Raw genomic sequence first — 19,141 nt, forward strand, 5'->3', positions numbered from 1 at the left:
AAAAAGTCAATTACAGAGTGTTTCATCATTTGAACACATTTGTAAAAAAATTACATTTTTGGAAAAACAAGAATTGACAATTAAACAGCAAATAGACGTCATTAATGAATTGGAATCTACATTAACATCTGATTATTTAAAAAAACTTCAAAGTTCTCTTAAAAAAAATCCTAGTATTAAATATTTTAAAGAAAATACAATGAATATTGAAAATAAGTTTGTATCACTAACTAATGTTGACTGTGAAAGGTCATTTTCAATATTTCATAATATTCATCGAGATAATCGTACATTTCTTGATAGTAATTTAGAAATGTTTTTACTTGTAAATTATAATAGTTTTTTATTTTAATAAAATTTTTTAAACCGACAAAATTTATTTGTTAATCTTTATATGTAGAAATGTAGAAATTTTTTTGCAGAAATTTTAAGGCTCTACCAACCATACAAACACATACATACAGATCACACACACAGGTATCTCATATATGTGATACACATATTTGAATAAAGGTTTTATATATTATAAGTATATGTATAATAAAATTTTTGTTATAAAAAACTTATTATATATGCTATGCCTCTCTCTCTCTCTCTCTCTGTGTGTGTGTGTGTGTGTGTGTGTGTTTAAATTTAGTATGAAAATGTTTAACACCATTGAACGGTTAGATTATATTTATATTATTATATGTGTTTGAAGAGAGAGAGAGAGAGAGAGAGAGAGAGAGAGAGAGAGAGAGAGAGATAGACTAACTATAACTTATGATTAATCACTCACTGCTTGTCGGAGATTATATACCATTGAGCTTCAAATGTATGGCTCAATAATAATAATAATAATACTTCAATGTGTGTGTGTGTGTGTGTGTAAAGTGTAAGACAAGATTATAACGATATATCTGGCGATGCTTTGGCACATCTCTCTCTCTCTCTCTCTCTCTCTCTCTCTTTCTCACACACACTCGGGCACAGGTATGTTGGTATATACTGTATATGTTGGTGTATGTGTGTGTTATATAATGCCAGTGCAATATATTATACTCTTAGATCAATTTTTTTATAATAATAAATAATTTTTCTCTCTCTCTCTCTCTCTCTGTGTGTGCTGATATACCCCAAAAAACTTTCGTTAACTGCTTGGGTGGCCCTCCAGGCCTTCCACACACACACACACACACACACACACACACACACATGGAAATACTGGTGCAAAATCTAGCAGTCCATTAGGGAGTCCATACACACACATAGCTGGTATACAACAGTATTATATGGTGTGTGAGAATGAGTAATGTGAATATATATACATATTATATATATACTATGGTATGGATAGGGATAGGGATACCAGTGCTTGATTGCTCTCCTCTCACATATCACACACACACACACACATGCGGTTCGCCAAACCATTCAATATAATCACCAGAAAAATAAAAATGTTAGCCCTTTTTTTCGCCTGGTGCCGGCATTTGATTTTTGGTGTGCACCCCCTGCCCCTTCCCCCCCCCAAAAAAAATACTGTATATAAAATTATTATGCAATACCAGCCAGTGATCTGTTTTAAGGGCATCGCAATCATCATTATCACCATCATTGATATGTTATATATATCTATTTATATATATATAATAAATAGGGGACGACCCATGCATTTCTAATACCTGTACGCACCCGGCATTAATATACTGTATATATATATATATATAAAGAGAGAAAGAGAGAGAGAGAGAGAGAGAGAGAGAGAGAGACATAATTAATAGATATCATTGTCAGATGAGATGTTTTTTTAATGAATGATTGCAAAGTCGATGAAATATTCACAGTTTGGCTGCAATTAAGCCCTAAATAAAAAAAATTAGCTAAACTACCGGTTCATACAGTATATTGATATATATATATATATATATATATATATATATATATATATATATATATTATAATATATATACCTATGCCATGATTTGTTGCTATTTATTAGTAGTTCACTGATAGTTAGTTAGTTTTTTAACACATACATAAAATTTTGTTATTATTATTAATGTTGTTGTTGTTGTCTATGATGTTTAATGTTTTAATGTTATTTTTTTGTTGTTGAAATAAAAATTAGTAAAATTTTAATCACACACACATTGATATCAAAATAATTTTGTTAAATAATATAATTAAGTTTTCGGTGCCAATTAAATTAGAGAGAGAGAGAGAGAGAGAGAGAGAGAGAGAGAGAGAGAAAAGTTCAATTTAAATAATATCATTAATTTATATATATATATATATCAAAAGCGGTAAATATATTATAATGCAATTTATAAATCAATCACTATTACTGTATATATACTGTATATATATATATATATATAAATATTTTGTTTATTATTGACCAGGCTATTTATTATTATTATTATTTAGTTTTATTATTATTTATTATAAACTATTAAATTATATATTTAACTAATTATTTTTTTGTATAAAATCTTAGTTTTTTATTATTATTTTTTTTTTGTTAGTTATTATATAGTTTTAATATATATATATATAAAATAGTTCTAATAATAATAATAATAATAATAATAATAAATAATAATTGACAAACAATTTTCATTAATTAAATCATTTTCATAAACAATTAAAATAAATATATTTTATGTAAATTATTTATACAAAAATTTTTTTTACAAAAAAAAATCATAATATACTTTTAATTATATAAATTGCTTTAAGTAAAAAAAAATATTCAAGGTAATAATACTATTACTAATAATAATTATAATAATAGTATTGATATATGACAATATGTTAAATAATGTCCCCTCTCCAATTAAATAGAAATTAATTATAATTTATTATATTGTATATTAAATATAAATACTAATAAAAAAAATAATACTGCATTTAAGTTGATAAATGACAACACAAATTGACAATAAAAATTAATTTATTATTTATTTAAATTATATATATATAATATTTGACAAATTTTTTTTATATGAATTTATATGTATATTACTACAGTATATTACCAAGGTTAGTGTATAGTTTTTTTTTAAAAAAAATAATAATAATAATAAATAATAATTTTTAAGTTTTAAGCTATATATAAAACAATAAGTGTTAGTGTTAGCAAGTTAGTTTTATATATATATATATGTGTGTGTGTGTATATGTGTGAATGTATGTGTGAATGTGTGTATGTATGTGTGTGTGTGTGTGTGTAAAAATATGTGTGCAGTTTTTAAAAATTTTTTTTTAATGGTGACAATTAGTTGCTATGTCTTCGACTGTAATATACAACTTTCCTTTACCTCCCCCTCCTCAACACCACACACACACACACACACACACACACACACACACATTGGGCTGTCCTATCATTGTCGACGTCGATGACATCGACAGCATAGTTAGCACTGTTTAACTGTTGAGGGAACTGCTGCTGCTGTTGTTGTTGTTGCGGCACTGGTATGTATATGTATGTGTGTGTGCTATTCGTAGGCCACTCCCCGCCGATTGCCGGGCCTACCACCGCAACAGCCCTGTGTGTGTGTGTATGTATGTGTGCGCGCACTGACTATTAAACTACTAAAAGACACGACTCCTCTCTCTCGCTGCCGGATCGCTAAAACCACAACACATATCCTACAGCACAGACACTGTAGAGTAAACTGACTGTTGAGTGAAGTCTATAGCGGGCTCAGAGAGCTAGAGATAGACTACTTGACTTGACTTTTAAAAAGTTTTAGGGATCAACACTACACCAACCAACCAACCAACCAGTAATATATATATATTGAGCTGTTGTGTAGTCAGTCCTAACTGTGTGTGTGTGTGTGTGTGAAACTAGCCGTCACTTAATTATTATTATTGACATATCATCGGTGAATCCATAATTATTATTATTGTTCAATCAGTTATTATATTAATATATATATATATATATATAAGTATACCGTCACCTCTCTCTATATATACCTCTCACTCAGTTAAACACAGTAACTGTATGTTTGAAATCAATTTGTTTGAACTAATAAGTGTTTAATAAGTTATTTAAAAAAAAAGTTTTATTAGTTTTGTGTATGCATTTTAAAAAATATATATATGAAAATGTACTACTAATATGAATCGCCCGGTGCTCAACATCATCATCATTGCCGACTACGACAACACCAACGACGGCTTCTCTATGTGTACATAACGAAACAGTATAGTCATATGATATATTGTATACTAGTATATACAACATCAAGCACCCGATCATTTTTGGTGTCGTTATAGTAGTAGTAGTATATCACTGATTGATTGATTGGACTTGACTCTACTATCCCCCCCACCCACTGTATGTGTCATAGACTTTGACCTACCGGTTCGTGTGTGTGCGGGTAGTGTCATATAATTGTTTAATATATAAATATATATATTTAAATGCAAGACACGCGCAAAACTATGGCCATCGGTTCGCCAACAGTTGCAACTTCTCGTCCCCAGACAAGGCCTTCGACCAACTTTTCCATCGATGCCATTATGGGCCGTACGGCTGCGGTCAACACTACCGCCGCCACAAACGATAATAGTGACCATCGGCGGCGGCCATCACCTCAATTGGCTACCACTGCCGAGGGCTGTGCGGTGTTGTCGTCGTCGCCAAACAATATCAGTCCTAAACTATTAAATAGAGGTAACTATTGTTTTGTTTGTTTAGTTGTTTTTTGGGTATCTTATTGTGTTATAGACTTGTAATTACTTTATCTAAAAAAAAAATTGTTTTATAAAAATATTGCAATTAAAAAAAAACATTAATTTTTCCCTTTAAAATAATAATTCAATTGTTTTTAACTATTATCATCAAACATATATATATATATATACAGTATATAAACTAATAATTATATGATAATAAATTTTATCACATATATGTTAAAATTCAATAATACATATATATATTTATACTAATATCATATTTTACAATTATTTAGCTGTTTGTTTGATTTTTGATACTAACTAATAATAATAATAATTAAATTATAGATTATATTATTTACAATACAAGTGCTGACATTAATATCAAAGTAGTAGTAGTAGTTTGTATATGTTTTTATATATGATAACTACTAAATATAATATATATATATATATGATATGTATATAATTAGTTGATATATATATATATATGTTTGTTATTGAAAAAAATATACACAATTTAGAAATCATGTATTTTCTATAATGCATTGACTTTTTTTAAATATATAATATTATAATAGTATCGATATATTTATAAGTTTGATATAAAATTTTGTTTAAAATTTTTTTAAAAAAATAGTTTTGTAATTTAATTATTGAAAAATTTATGACTCATCATCATTGCCAACGTGTTTATACACATTTAATCATATTATATATATAAAAAAATTTATATATATATATACTGTATATTTGTTACATTATATACTGTATGATAATCTTGAAAGATGATTTAAATTACATTAAATTTAAAAAAAAAAATAAATTTGTTAATTGAAAATGACTATTGAAAAAAATATATATAATTTGTTAAACAAAAAAAAATTAGTTCAAAGTTATTAGCAATTATTATGATTATTATTATTAAAAAAAAAATTATGATTAAAAACCTAATCGCGCCATAAATATATATATCATTTATTTTTATTATTTTAAATATATTTAATAAAACGTGTCACACATACACACACACACACACACACACACACACACACACACTTTAAACTAAAAAATTACAAATTTTATCTGCAAAAAAATAAATAAATAAAAATATAATTAATAATTATTATTATTACTACAAATTAATGCATATATTTAGCAAAAATAAAAACTTTTAAGACAGTCATATCATATGACTGACTGACTATACAAATCAATGCATGCGATGATAATCTTTTAGTCCCTATATATATATATATATACTGTATATATAAATATGTTTTATTTGACTAATACTTATTATAAATTATATCTAATACTGTAAATATCTATACATTTATATATATATATATATATATATATATATAGGTATATATACTGTATATTTAATATTTTAAAATGCAAATATTTATTAACACCTAGGTGTGTGTGTGATAAATCCTTATTATTAATAATACTATATATATTTATATAAATAAATACCTGGCTGAATATTTGATAATACTAATATATGTAATATACAAATAACATGCATTATATTGATAATAAAATAATATATAGTTATATGCAATGCATAATAAAATTAATTATCAATTTATAAATGAATATATCTTTTTAAGGGAAAATTGGTTGAAAATGATATGATTTAATAATAATAACAATAATAATAAATTACTATTGACTTTAACAATAGTTATATATATATATATATATTAGATTATATTTAAACCTATATTATTTTTTATGCATTCAAATAGCATCTCAACAACAATTGTCACCAATAAATGATGAGTTATTATCGCCGACGACAACAATAATAAAATCCGAGTATAATATAGGAAACTATCCGCGGGTTGACTCCAATTCACCGCCGCTATCGCCCGGTTCTGAATACGGAAGCGGCGGCGGCGGCAATGAGGTGGTCAACCATCATCATCATCATCATCATCATAACCATCAGACTATACTCCATAGGCCTCCATCGTCGTCATCATCGATAAGTGAAAGCCGGTGCTCAATAGCCAACTCAATAGATAGGCCGCAGTCGTCAAAGTCGTCGTGTAGGTCGCCATCGCCGTCACCATCGCAGGCATCCGGCGACGATAATACCACTACCAGTAGCAGTGGTGGTGGCGGTGGTGGTGGGAAAGGTAGCTCCAAATCCGAAAACAATCCCTACAGTGAACTATTGAAAGGCCGATGCAATTGCCCGGAACTCGACCGAGTCGATTGCCGACTAGAAAATAAGGACCTATGGGACAGATTTTTCGAGTTAGGGACCGAAATGATTATCACCAAAACTGGAAGGTATGGTTTGATTTAGGATTTATACTTTAGATTTATTATATATATATAATAGTTTTTTTTGTAACACCAGAAAGGGTTGCACCAAAAATAGGGTTATATAATAGATATACATGTTTAGCATTGCTATGCAAACTATATATATACTATGCGCGCATATATGCTATACGATGCTTATCGTTGTGTATATATATAAAAAAAAATTTAAATGTATTTAACAAAAATCAAAAATTTATTTTATCTGTATATCAATATATATCATAAATAATATAATGATTGGATGTCGAGATTTTACACCAATTGTGTCACAATAGTCTATATATGTATACTGCAATACAATGCTATTTGTTATATATATATAGTGCCAATAAAACGCTATAACCGGTCAAACAGTGTATATATGTATGTATTTTTTTTGTTGCTAACAACACTACTATTGTGTGACAAACTATGTGAAGTCAACTGTCTTCAATTGTTTAGTGGAAAGGGATGGTGTTTTGTCACACTATTGTTCTCGTTATACATACATATATATATATATATATATATATATATATACAATGTTTATGTCATTGAACACACATATCCAGTCAGCCCTCCTCCCCAAGTATAGTATACAACACACCACTTCATATTATTATTATTATTATTATTTATATATATTATAAAGTGGAGCCCTATTGTTGTCACTATTTCTCWCTCTCTCTCTCTCTCTCTCTCTCTCTCTCTCACTCGAGAGACTCCAGAGAGAGAGAGAGAGACCATTGAAAATGAACAGTCGTTTTATTTAGTATTTTTACGAAAAGTCAATTGAATTGAATGGTTGATAATAGTTTGGGTAACAATTGGGGTCTTCAAGTGGAGTGACTATATCACTCGCACCCATCACTTAGGCTATTGATACAGTTTTGTATATATATATATACTACTCTATACTACTATTTTTACTACTACTACTAGTAGTAGTAGACTAAGTGGAAACATGTAGTGCACTGGTAGTCAATAAGCCTTGTTTACATTCATTGTATTGTATCCATTGAATCCCGAGTAGTATATATCGGAGGGCTTGCAAAAAGTTTTGCTTCATTAGTCCATCTATTGTCAGCCCTTGTCGTCGTATTTTTCGCCATATTTTTTCCTAATGGCAAACAATTTCTGCCCATTTATCTCATATATATATATATATATATGATATTCAATGTCCTCACACATAACTAGTACTACAACTACTACTACTCCGACTACTATTCACCGATTCAACACTTGTATTGGTGATGAAGTCCGGGGCCACCAATCATATGGATGTATGTGTGATACACACACACACACACACACACACACAGTGTAGAGCACAGTCAGAAAGTCAATTGGCATACATAGGCCTAAAGAGAGATTTTTGTAGTCATTTTTTTGTGTGTGTGTTGTTGGCAGTCATTTCCCATAATAATAATAATAATAATAATACTTATAATGTACTAAACGTTTATACGCTTATAATGAATGAATGAATGCACAGTATGTCACACATTAGCTGAGACATGTTATAGAGAGAGAGAGAGAGAGAGAGAGAGAGAGAGAGAGAGAGAGAGAGAGATGGTAACTATTTTTAGTCGACTATTTGACTATACTGTATGTATATACATCCCGGTGCTCATAAAAGTCACTGATTCACTACTACTACTACTACTCCCGGGCTGATTGTGTCGGTCGGTCGGTCCATCTGTTCCTCTCTATTACCAAACTGGTGCTCAACAGTAGATCCCATACACACTGTTTGGTAGTATAGCTTATATATAAGTTATACCATTTAAAATATAGCACTATATCTACAGTATATATAACTATATATTTTTTGACTCATTTTTAGTTCATTCATATCTCTCAATGCTTTTCCTTATGATGATGAGAGAGAGATAGAGATGCTGATGATCCCTAAGCTCTATACTACTAGTACTATACACTATTACAGTATTAAGCACTAGTAGTAGTACTACTACTATAACATCAATTGATGATAATATTCACTCATACATTAAATCTCTTAGACTATTACACTGATCATTGCCTATAAATTGAATTATAAACCCCTTTATATTAAATACATTACAGTATATTATACATTGAAATAATATATTTAAAAAAAAATTGTTAGTTATTTTACACACATATACATAGATAACTATTAGCAAACATAGTATAGTAGTAGTACTAATCATAACAATGATACTCATCATTGCCAGCAAAACAAAACTTTTTTTTCAGTGCAAATAACACAATGACTATAAATTATTTTGTTATTTAGTTAGTTTTTTTTATTTATCTCAAATAAATAACTTAATATAGACATTGACGATAGGCAAGTTGGCATACATTAGCACCACCACCAACAAAAAACAGGCTACCGGTGCCGACTAAATGTCTTATTATTATTATTGACCGGCAATTACTTATATATACTGTACTCTCCTATTAGTTCATTACTATTAGTCTCTCTATACCTCTCTATTAACAAAACATTTAATATCAGATAATTACCTGTATTTTTATGATAGAGAAAAATAAGAGGCATTTTTCTATTCATAAACTATTTTATATTATATTATTATTATTATTATATAGTATATGATGTACCAGAAAAAAATCATATATAATATAATATATATATATTTTTTTATAGTCTCATTGCACACGCATATACATACACACACATAAACATTATCATTAGATACTATATAGATATATATATATATATATATATATATATATATATATAAGTTATATAATATAACAATTTAATCCATTGAATACCTGATACTTTAACTTATATTTTCAACAAAAAAAAACTATTAGGAGTATAGTGTGTATACAGTAGTTATTTATTGCGATAATATCGTCGCTTATATTTAACTTTAAAAAAAATTAATGTTTATTACTATACATTCACAGAGAGAGAGAGAGAGAGAGAGAGAGAGAGAGAGAGAGAGAGAGAGAGAGAGAGAGAGACTATAGTTTATAAATTATTTTTTAATGTCTTTTTGGGCGCACTTTAACACAATTGTGCCATAAATATAGTTTTTATGTCATTTATATACAACAACAACACATACACAACAACAACATTATTATAAATATACAGATTGTGTGTTCACTTAAATATTTTTCTCTCCCATTCAAAGTTCAGTTAAACTTTTTTTTTAAAAAAAACTATATATAATATACTATAATATGATATTATTATTATTATATGATAGTTATGAAACAAACGCGGCATTCATTAAATGGGAAACTGATTATACACTATGTATAGCATTAGAGCGTCCAATGATTTAGTTATTATTATTATTATTATGATTAGTATTATTATTATTATTATTTGTGTATTAAGTTAGAGAGCGCTCAACCATTTTAATAACACAGTGCTCTCTCTCTCTCTCTCTCTCTCTCTCTCTCTCTCTCTCTCTCTTACTATTAAAAATCATGAGAGAGAGAGAGAGAGAGAGAGAGAGAGAGAGAGTACTGTATTTAAAAAAAATAATAATAATATCAGAGAGAGAAAAAAGAGCCGCTGTTTTATATATAATATAAAAATTAAAAAAAAATTATGAAAAAAGAGAGGTTTGAATCACTTTAGAGAGGATCACTTCTCAGACAATTTATTATATTTGAGCCGAAAAACTATAGCCGCGAGAGAGAGGAAGAGAGAGAGAGAGAGAGAGAGAGAGAGAGAGAGAGAGAGAGGAAAGAGAGATGAGTTAAAAATTTTATAAATATATATATATATATATAGTATTTATATGATGAGCATAAATAAAGCCGCGCTGTTTAACATTATTAGACGGTATGTATGTATGTGTGTGTGTGTGTGTGTGTGTGTGTGTGTGTGTGTGTGTATGTATGTGTGGAAATGGTTAATATGTTTTTTCAATTGACGGTGAGATCCGACAAATAATAATAATAATAATAAATAATATAAGTATTAATATAATAATTAAAGAAACGGCTATTCATTTATTCATTGCTGTGTGAATACTATTAATATATATATATATATATATAAATTATATACACTTTATTACCGGTATATTTAGTATATGTATAATAATTTTTATAATTTGTTATGAGTTAACTCTATCTAACAATTGTTTAATAATAATAATAATAATATAATGACAGGTAATAATGATTTTTATTTTATTATTATTGAAGCGAGTTTTGAATTAGTAGTATATAATATATATATATATATATATATTAGTATTAAATTTATAATATATATATATATATACATTATTTTCAAATGTCATACACAATTATAATACATAAATAATATAATATTATAATAATATGTGTATCGCTTAGGCTATGTATTAAACAAAACAAAATTATTTTTTATATTAGTTTTATAATTCAATATATAATCCTTGGTTTATAACCACACACTTATACACAGAATTAAAAAAAGGGGAAAAAATACATATATATATATAATATTAATTTATATTTTTCAAGTATTATTATTTATTTATTATTATTATTATTATTAAATAAAAGCCATCAATAATCAAAGTTGGCAATTATTATCTCATTTTTATTATATGAATATATATATATATATATATATCTCACTAACTCTCTCTCTCTCTCTCTATGTTTTGTTTCACTGATTTGTATGTATATTCCCAAGTGATTGCACGCACAGGTATGCATTAATAATGCCGGTTCTCTCTCTCTCTCTCTCTCTCTCTCTCTCTCTCTCTCTCTCTCTCTCTCTCTCTCTCTCTCTCTCTCTCTCTCTCTCTCTCTCTCTCTCTATCACTCAATAACCCTGGCTATTATGTATGTATGTAATATACTATGCATGCATTTTCTATATACTATACTATACTAAATAGATTTTTGATAGCCAGTAGCCAAACAACAATCGCCACCGATTTTTCCGCTTATTTTTTTTTATTTGTTTCGGGATTATTAGTATTATTATTAAACAATTTCATAGTATGCCTGTATCGAGGTTTTAGGTGTACGTATGATTAGGCAATAGGTTTTCAATGGTGTGTGTGTGTGTGTGTGTATGAAATTTATTTATTAGACACACAATCATCATTATTATCATATAATCAATAATATTGTTTATTATTATTATTATTATTATTATTACCCCCAGTATTAACAAAGTGTTCAGTCAAATACTAAACAACCAAAAAATTACAACAACAACAAAAAAGTATTGAATAAGTAATAGACAATAATATTCATTCAATAGACTATAACTTATATATATATATATATCGTTATTATTATTATTATTATATTGAGAGGTCTTAATAGCGAAATGAATAGGAAAAACAAATGAGAGATCAGATGAGCGCTCAATCATCTTATGGATGGTAAGGCATGTCATACGTGTGTGTGTGTGTGTGTGTGTGTGTGTGTGTGTGTGTGTGTGTGTGTCTATGTGTTAGTACATTAAAAAAAGATTTATATGTATGTATGTGTGTGTGTGTGTGTGTGTGTGTGTGTGTGTGTGTGTGTGTGTGTGTGTGTAACTGAGCGCACTGTTAGCCGGCCTTAACACTCATACTATACAGTAATAACATATTATTTGAGACCAATTTGAGAGTCCCTTTATATTTAGTAGTATTTTTCGGTGACTGCCCTCTAATCAAAAATATAAAACTTTTAACGCAATACACAATTTCCCAAACACTTTAATAATAATAATCATAATAATAATATCATATATTATATCATAGCAGCAAATAAATTGTTTGATTGTATATTATATTATATTATACAAAATGTTAAGCTATTTTTTTGTTGGGTAGTTAGTTAGGTTGTAGTGAATCACATATATATATATATATATACTGTACTATCATATAAACTATAGTACCTATAGGTGTCTTAAATTGGGCCGAAAATAAAATACAGTAATAATAATAAACAGTTTCTATGATCATCACATGTGCCGTCATTTAATTCATCAAAAAAAACACAAAAAACAAACAAAACTTAATTTTATTACGAAAATTAAATTTCAATTGAAATTTTAAGTTTTTTAATATTAGTTTAGTTATTATTATTATTAGTATTACTATTAGGCCCGCAATGAATACTATTAGTAAATATTTGCTTATTTTTTTATGTTTGTCTGGAAATGATTTACAGATAATTATTATGAAAAATGAAATTCAAAATTTTTGTAGAAATATATTTTAAATATTTAATTATCGCTTTTTCTTGAAAAAAAAATTAGTTAACAGAGAGAGAGAGAGAGAGAGAGAGAGACAGTCATTAAATAATTTTTTGTTTTTTAGGTATTCAAAGAAACTGATTGTCTGAACCCAATAGTCGCGTCTCCTTTTGATATCATATATAGTTTTACTCTCTCTCTCTCTCTCTCTCTCTCTCTCTCTCTCTTTCTCTATATATATATATCATACATCCCATCATTTTTTTTTAATATTTTGGTAATGACTATATATTCTCTCTCTCTCTCTCTCTCTCTCTCTCTCTCTCTCTCTTAATGATAATTATGTGAAAAAACCCTCCAATTTTCTGGCGATAACTTTTAACGATAAGCGATATATTTATATATATATATATATATATATATGAAACCAATTAAAAAAAACAGTAAACTGCAAAATACATTATATATATATAGTTATATAACTTACAAACAACTAAATTGATTGTTGTTGTTGTTGTGTATAGTATACTATACTTTTAGTATAGTACTATATTTTTTGAACTAGTATATCATGAATATAGCTAATTAAGCCTAAAAAAATGTTTGAAAAATTATTATATAATAAACGCCTTTTATTGTGTATATATATATACATATACAGTGTGTTCATAAAACAATTATAGTTTACACACAATTAATAATAATTATATATAGATTTTTTTTTGTGGGGACACATAATATACTTGACTTAATTAATTACCAATTAATTTAATAATCAATAATATATCTAATGATATGATATTTATTTATATTTTTTTTTGTCTCTCTCTCTCACCCACTCTATCTGTCACCCACTCGTCGGCCGCAAAGCAGACGTATGTTTCCGACTATTCGGTGTTCATTTGTCGGCATCGAATTGGACGCCCGCTATGCTGTCCTCATCGATATCGTACCCGTCGATAACAAACGCTACCGCTATGCCTATCATCGTAGTTCATGGCTAGTGGCCGGCAAAGCCGATCCGCCATCACCGGCCCGATTGTATACCCATCCCGACGCTCCCTACACTGGGGAACAACTGCGCAAACAAGTCGTATCGTTTGAAAAAGTCAAACTAACCAACAATGAAATGGATAAGAGTGGACATGTATGTCAATTATTATTGTTATTATTATTATTGTTTATTACATTTCTATACCTATTTAATATATACACCACTTTATATATATATATAGGAATTAGTAATTATTTTATATAATTTTTTGTGTATTTTTTTTTAGTTATACTTTAGTATAGTGTGTAGTGTAGTAATAGTTATTTTGTTTAATAATTAAACATAATTTTTTAAAAATTAACTATAGTTTATTATTAATATTATTAGTATATTTAACACTTATTATTACAGTATATATATATATTAGTTATTAGTTATTATTATATATTAGTTGTTAGGTATTAATAAAAGTTTTCAACAATTAGTAACTTTTTAGTAGTTTTTTTTATAAATATTATTGAATTATTATTTATTGATTATATAAATTAATGTTTAAAAAATTTATAATTTATTTATATATATATTTATATATAGATTGTATTGAATTCAATGCACAAATATCAGCCGCGAATACATTTAGTTAAACTGAGACCCGATTATCATTATAATGGAAACAATGTTGTCATCGATAATATAGAGACCCAACAGTTTCGGACGTTTGTATTTCCCGAGACTGTCTTTACGGCTGTCACTGCCTATCAAAATCAATTGGTTTGTATTATTATTATTGTTTTTATTATTATTATTTTTGAATAAATTTTTGTTGTATTTCATTGTATTCATGTAGTAGTATATGCTATAATAGATTTCAATTGTTTTTTAATTTACATTTTATTTAAATAGATAACAAAATTAAAGATCGATAGCAACCCGTTTGCTAAAGGATTTCGTGACTCGAGTCGATTAACAGACCTGGAAAGGTATGAAATGTAAATATAAATTTTGATTTTTTATTATTATTATTATTTTTATTTTATTAAATTTATATATATATATATAAATTAAATCTATTTTATATGTCATTTATTATATATATATAAAAACTTTGTGTCGGATTTTCTATGTGTGTGTGTGTGTGTGCACTGTCTCACTGTGTGTGTGTTCTCTCTCTCTCTCTCTCTCTCTCTCTCTCTCTCTCTCTCTCTCTCTGTATGTGTGTGTGTGAGTGTGTGATGATTATGTGTAGAGAAATAATTTAAGTAATAATTTTAGTGCACAACTGAGAGAGAGAGAGAGAGAGAGAGAGAGAAATATGTGACTATTACTGTGTGGTCTCCATGTGTGTGTGTGTGACTATATGTGTATCTATATGTGTGGGTACAGTACCCTACACTGTACAGCACTTTATATTATGTATCCTTTTACCCGAAACCCTGTGCCAGTACTTTAGAGAGAGAGAGAGAAAAAAAATCCATTGCATATGTAATATAATCTCTCTCTCTCTCTCTCTCAACAATTTTTCTTATATACCGTAAGTCATGTAATTGACAGCACCGGGAGATTATGAGCGCTGAGAATGAGAGATGAGAGAGAGTCTGGAGAGTGACTGACTGAGAGAGAGAGAGAGAGAGAGAGAGATAGTATAGTCATCTCTCACTCTGTTGTTGTGCTGATGTGTTATATGTTTGCGTTGAAACTCATAGTTAGGTTATATTATTAGCCAAAAAATTTTTATTTTATTTTATTTTCAGGGAGTCATGAGTAGTGTAGTACTGTATCTACTTATACTATATATATATATATATATATATATATATATATATATACTGTATATATGTCTGACAATTTAGACTCAAAACAAAAAATTTTTCAAATATATAAATAAAAAAATTTTTGTGTAGATTATTGAATCTATGGGTTTTTTCTCACTAACAAAAAGTGCATATTTTTTAAGTATATGTAATGTAATGTTAACACAGTATAGCACACATACAGTATTTATAATTTGAAAAAATATTAGCAATAAAAAAATAGCACCCATTATATTATGGGTGATAATTTCACTAACAATTTAAACTATCACTACTATATATATATATATATATATATATATATATAGTTTTTGGAGGGGATATACTGTTTATAAGCTATAGATAATGATAATATTATAAATTTATAAATAAAAAGTCAATTAGATGTGAATTTCCCGGCATTTCATGATAGTATATATATATATATAGTACTGTATATTAGATACTATAATATGTATTATTAATTTGAAAAACAATTTGTTTCAAATTGTGTAATAGTTTTATAGACAATATATATACAGTATAAGCACTTTATTATATATATATTATATTATATTTTTTTTAAAAATACAGCCTAACATATAATACATAACAATAGTTTATATATATATATTTTATAATAAAGTTATTTTACAGTATTATTATCTCACTTATTGTTTTTTGTGATTTTTAAACTTAAGCCACACATATATATATAAGACATATGATATAAATATAAATGTGTATTAAAAGTCATTATATAATATATATATATATATATATATATTTAAAAGTTTGTTGATTGCGTGACATAAGATTTTATTATTATTTTTTAAAAAGAAAGTTTCAAATTAATGAAATATATATATATACAAAACACATCACACACACACACACACACACACACACACACACACACACACACACACACTCAACAACACATATGAGTTAGACTATTATAGTGAGGCACTAAATATTTTCATTTATCAAACCCTATGTTCATCATTACAAGTAATCAATGGCTCGGCTTATATACTATACTATATATATATTACATTGCATTGTAAACTAAACTAAAGTAAGTTAAGTGTGTGAGTGAGTGAATAAGTGACTGACTTTATGGTGTGTGTGTGTGTGTGTGTGTGTGTGTGTCAGCTAAGAGAGAGAGAGAGAGAGAGAGAGAGAGAGAGAGAGAGAGAGAGAGAGAGAGAGAGAGAGAGTGAATCCGGCGATACGGTTGGATTGGACTGTATTTCAACGATCTCTAACAAAAAATGTTGTGCGACCAACAAAATACCAGTGCTGTATATATGTATGTGTATGTGTGCGGTAGGTCGGGTGCTTATTGCTTATATATATATATATATAGATATAGCTTACCCAACAAAATTAAAAAGCTGCTACTATTAAGGTCGGACGGGTGAGGGGGCACCCGATATGCCTTACCAAACATATTGATGCTTGACTTTGGCACAAATAGTTTATTTTTTTTTAGTTTGTTGGCCACAAATATATCATATATTCATCTGATATGATATGATGTGGTGTTGACCGACACTTTGCTGTTGTACTGGTAGATGATATGCTTGTTATTTAAGTGTATAATATTTGTGTAAACCTTATGTTTGTTTATATACTATACTTTAATCTCAAACTACTATCTCAACAAACAAAAAATCAGATCATTATATAATATTTTTTTTCTCTAAACATATTTTGTTTGTTTATTATTTATTATATATATAGAGAAACAATGGAAAGCCTAATGGGCGACAACTGTATGTATCCGAGGCCAGGGATGATGCCGGCAATGATTCCCTCGCCCTATATGTTCAACACTGACGACCACACACAGGCACTGCTAAGGGAACGGGCCTTATATTCAGGCCTAATGTCTCAGTCATCGGCAGCCGCCTCGCAGCTGATGAGAGGTATGGGTATCGGTGTCGGCGGTGGTGGTGCCGGCGGTGGACAGCCAATGATGTGGAGACCGCCGCCAGGCATACCCAATATGCCCAACGATTTCTATAACCTGATCGCTGCCTCGGCTGCCGCCTATCCGGGCCTATACTCGTCGGCAGGCGCTTTCGGTCGCGGACCGCCACCACCGCCGCCGCACCAATCGGCGGTAACTTTGGCCTTAACATCGCCGCACATGTGGCCAACAGTCACGCAAACACAGCCAACAGGTCAGCCATCATCAGCAGCACAACAACTACCTCTCGGTCTCACTAATAATAATAATAATAATAATAGCAGTAAAAAGCCTTCCGATATTAATTAATTAATTAATATTTATTGTTATTATTTAATTTTTTTTATAATTATTATTATTACACACTATAATTATTTGTAATTTATTAGTAATAATAATAATGTAATAATTCAAATGCAATATATATTTTTTTATTTTGCATTTTTTGTTGTTGTTGTGTTATATTGTATAACTTATTATATATAAAAAAACAATATTAATGAAAATAATTTTATTTATAATTAAATTATATTTATATATCACATGTTAGTTAAAGTAATAATAATAATAATAATAATAATAATAAAGTTAGTCATTTATTTCACCATTTTTTTAAAATGTGAATTTTATTGTATAAATATTTAACTTAAAATAAAACTATTACTATACTATTACTACTACATGTTATAATAGCTAACATTTAAATTATTTGATTGACACAATTGTTTTATTTTTTGTTGTAAATTATTGCAAATTGTTAACTAACTAGTAGTATAATAACTATAAATATGATGAAAAAAATAATTTATTGCATTTTTTTTGATAAAATATATTTGCACTCAATTATATATAAATATGAAATGTATGATAATATTATTATTATTATTACTAAATAATAATTTTTTTCTATTGATAATACTGTAACAAAACTATTGGTATTTTCCATTAAAAATGTTAGTTTAATTCACACACAAAAAAATTATATATATATATATATATAAATCATATTTCAAATTAATTATAATAATAATAACAACAACAAAATATCTCACATATTATATATATAGATATTGTATATAAATATTATTTAAAAAAAATATATATATTAATAACTAACATATTTAATGAAGTGTAGATTTTTATTTTTTACAAATATATTGTATAATTATATATTAATAATAAATACGTTAAATTGCAAATAATAATATTAA

General features: G+C 27.7%; 1 protein-coding gene across 1 annotated transcript; it reads left to right on the top strand.

Moving 5' to 3' along the window:
• The first annotated feature begins 4,431 nt into the window (after nucleotides 1-4,431).
• LOC128962851 (T-box protein H15-like) lies at nucleotides 4,432-18,239 on the top strand. Its single transcript, XM_054309250.1, has 6 exons — nucleotides 4,432-4,672; nucleotides 6,432-6,981; nucleotides 14,045-14,318; nucleotides 14,760-14,936; nucleotides 15,069-15,145; nucleotides 17,702-18,239. Exons 1-6 carry the CDS (start codon nucleotides 4,441-4,443, stop codon nucleotides 18,237-18,239), a joined length of 1,848 nt encoding a protein of 615 aa, XP_054165225.1. The 5' UTR covers nucleotides 4,432-4,440.
• Nucleotides 18,240-19,141: the final 902 nt, after the last annotated feature.

The sequence above is a fragment of the Oppia nitens genome, unplaced genomic scaffold (genome assembly GCF_028296485.1).
Source record: "Oppia nitens isolate AA-2021 unplaced genomic scaffold, nextdenovo-longstitch-racon4-pilon3 scaffold6_pilon_pilon_pilon, whole genome shotgun sequence".
Lineage (NCBI taxonomy): Eukaryota > Metazoa > Arthropoda > Arachnida > Sarcoptiformes > Oppiidae > Oppia > Oppia nitens.

Coding starts and splice junctions, on each gene's coding strand:
- LOC128962851 (XM_054309250.1), top strand. CDS start 4,441: ATGGCCATCGGTTCGCCAACAGTTGCAACTTCTCGTCCCCAGACAAGG. Junction 14,937..15,068: donor CTGCCTATCAAAATCAATTG/GTTTGTATTATT, acceptor TTATTTAAATAG/ATAACAAAATTAAAGATCGA. Junction 15,146..17,701: donor CGATTAACAGACCTGGAAAG/GTATGAAATGTA, acceptor TTATATATATAG/AGAAACAATGGAAAGCCTAA.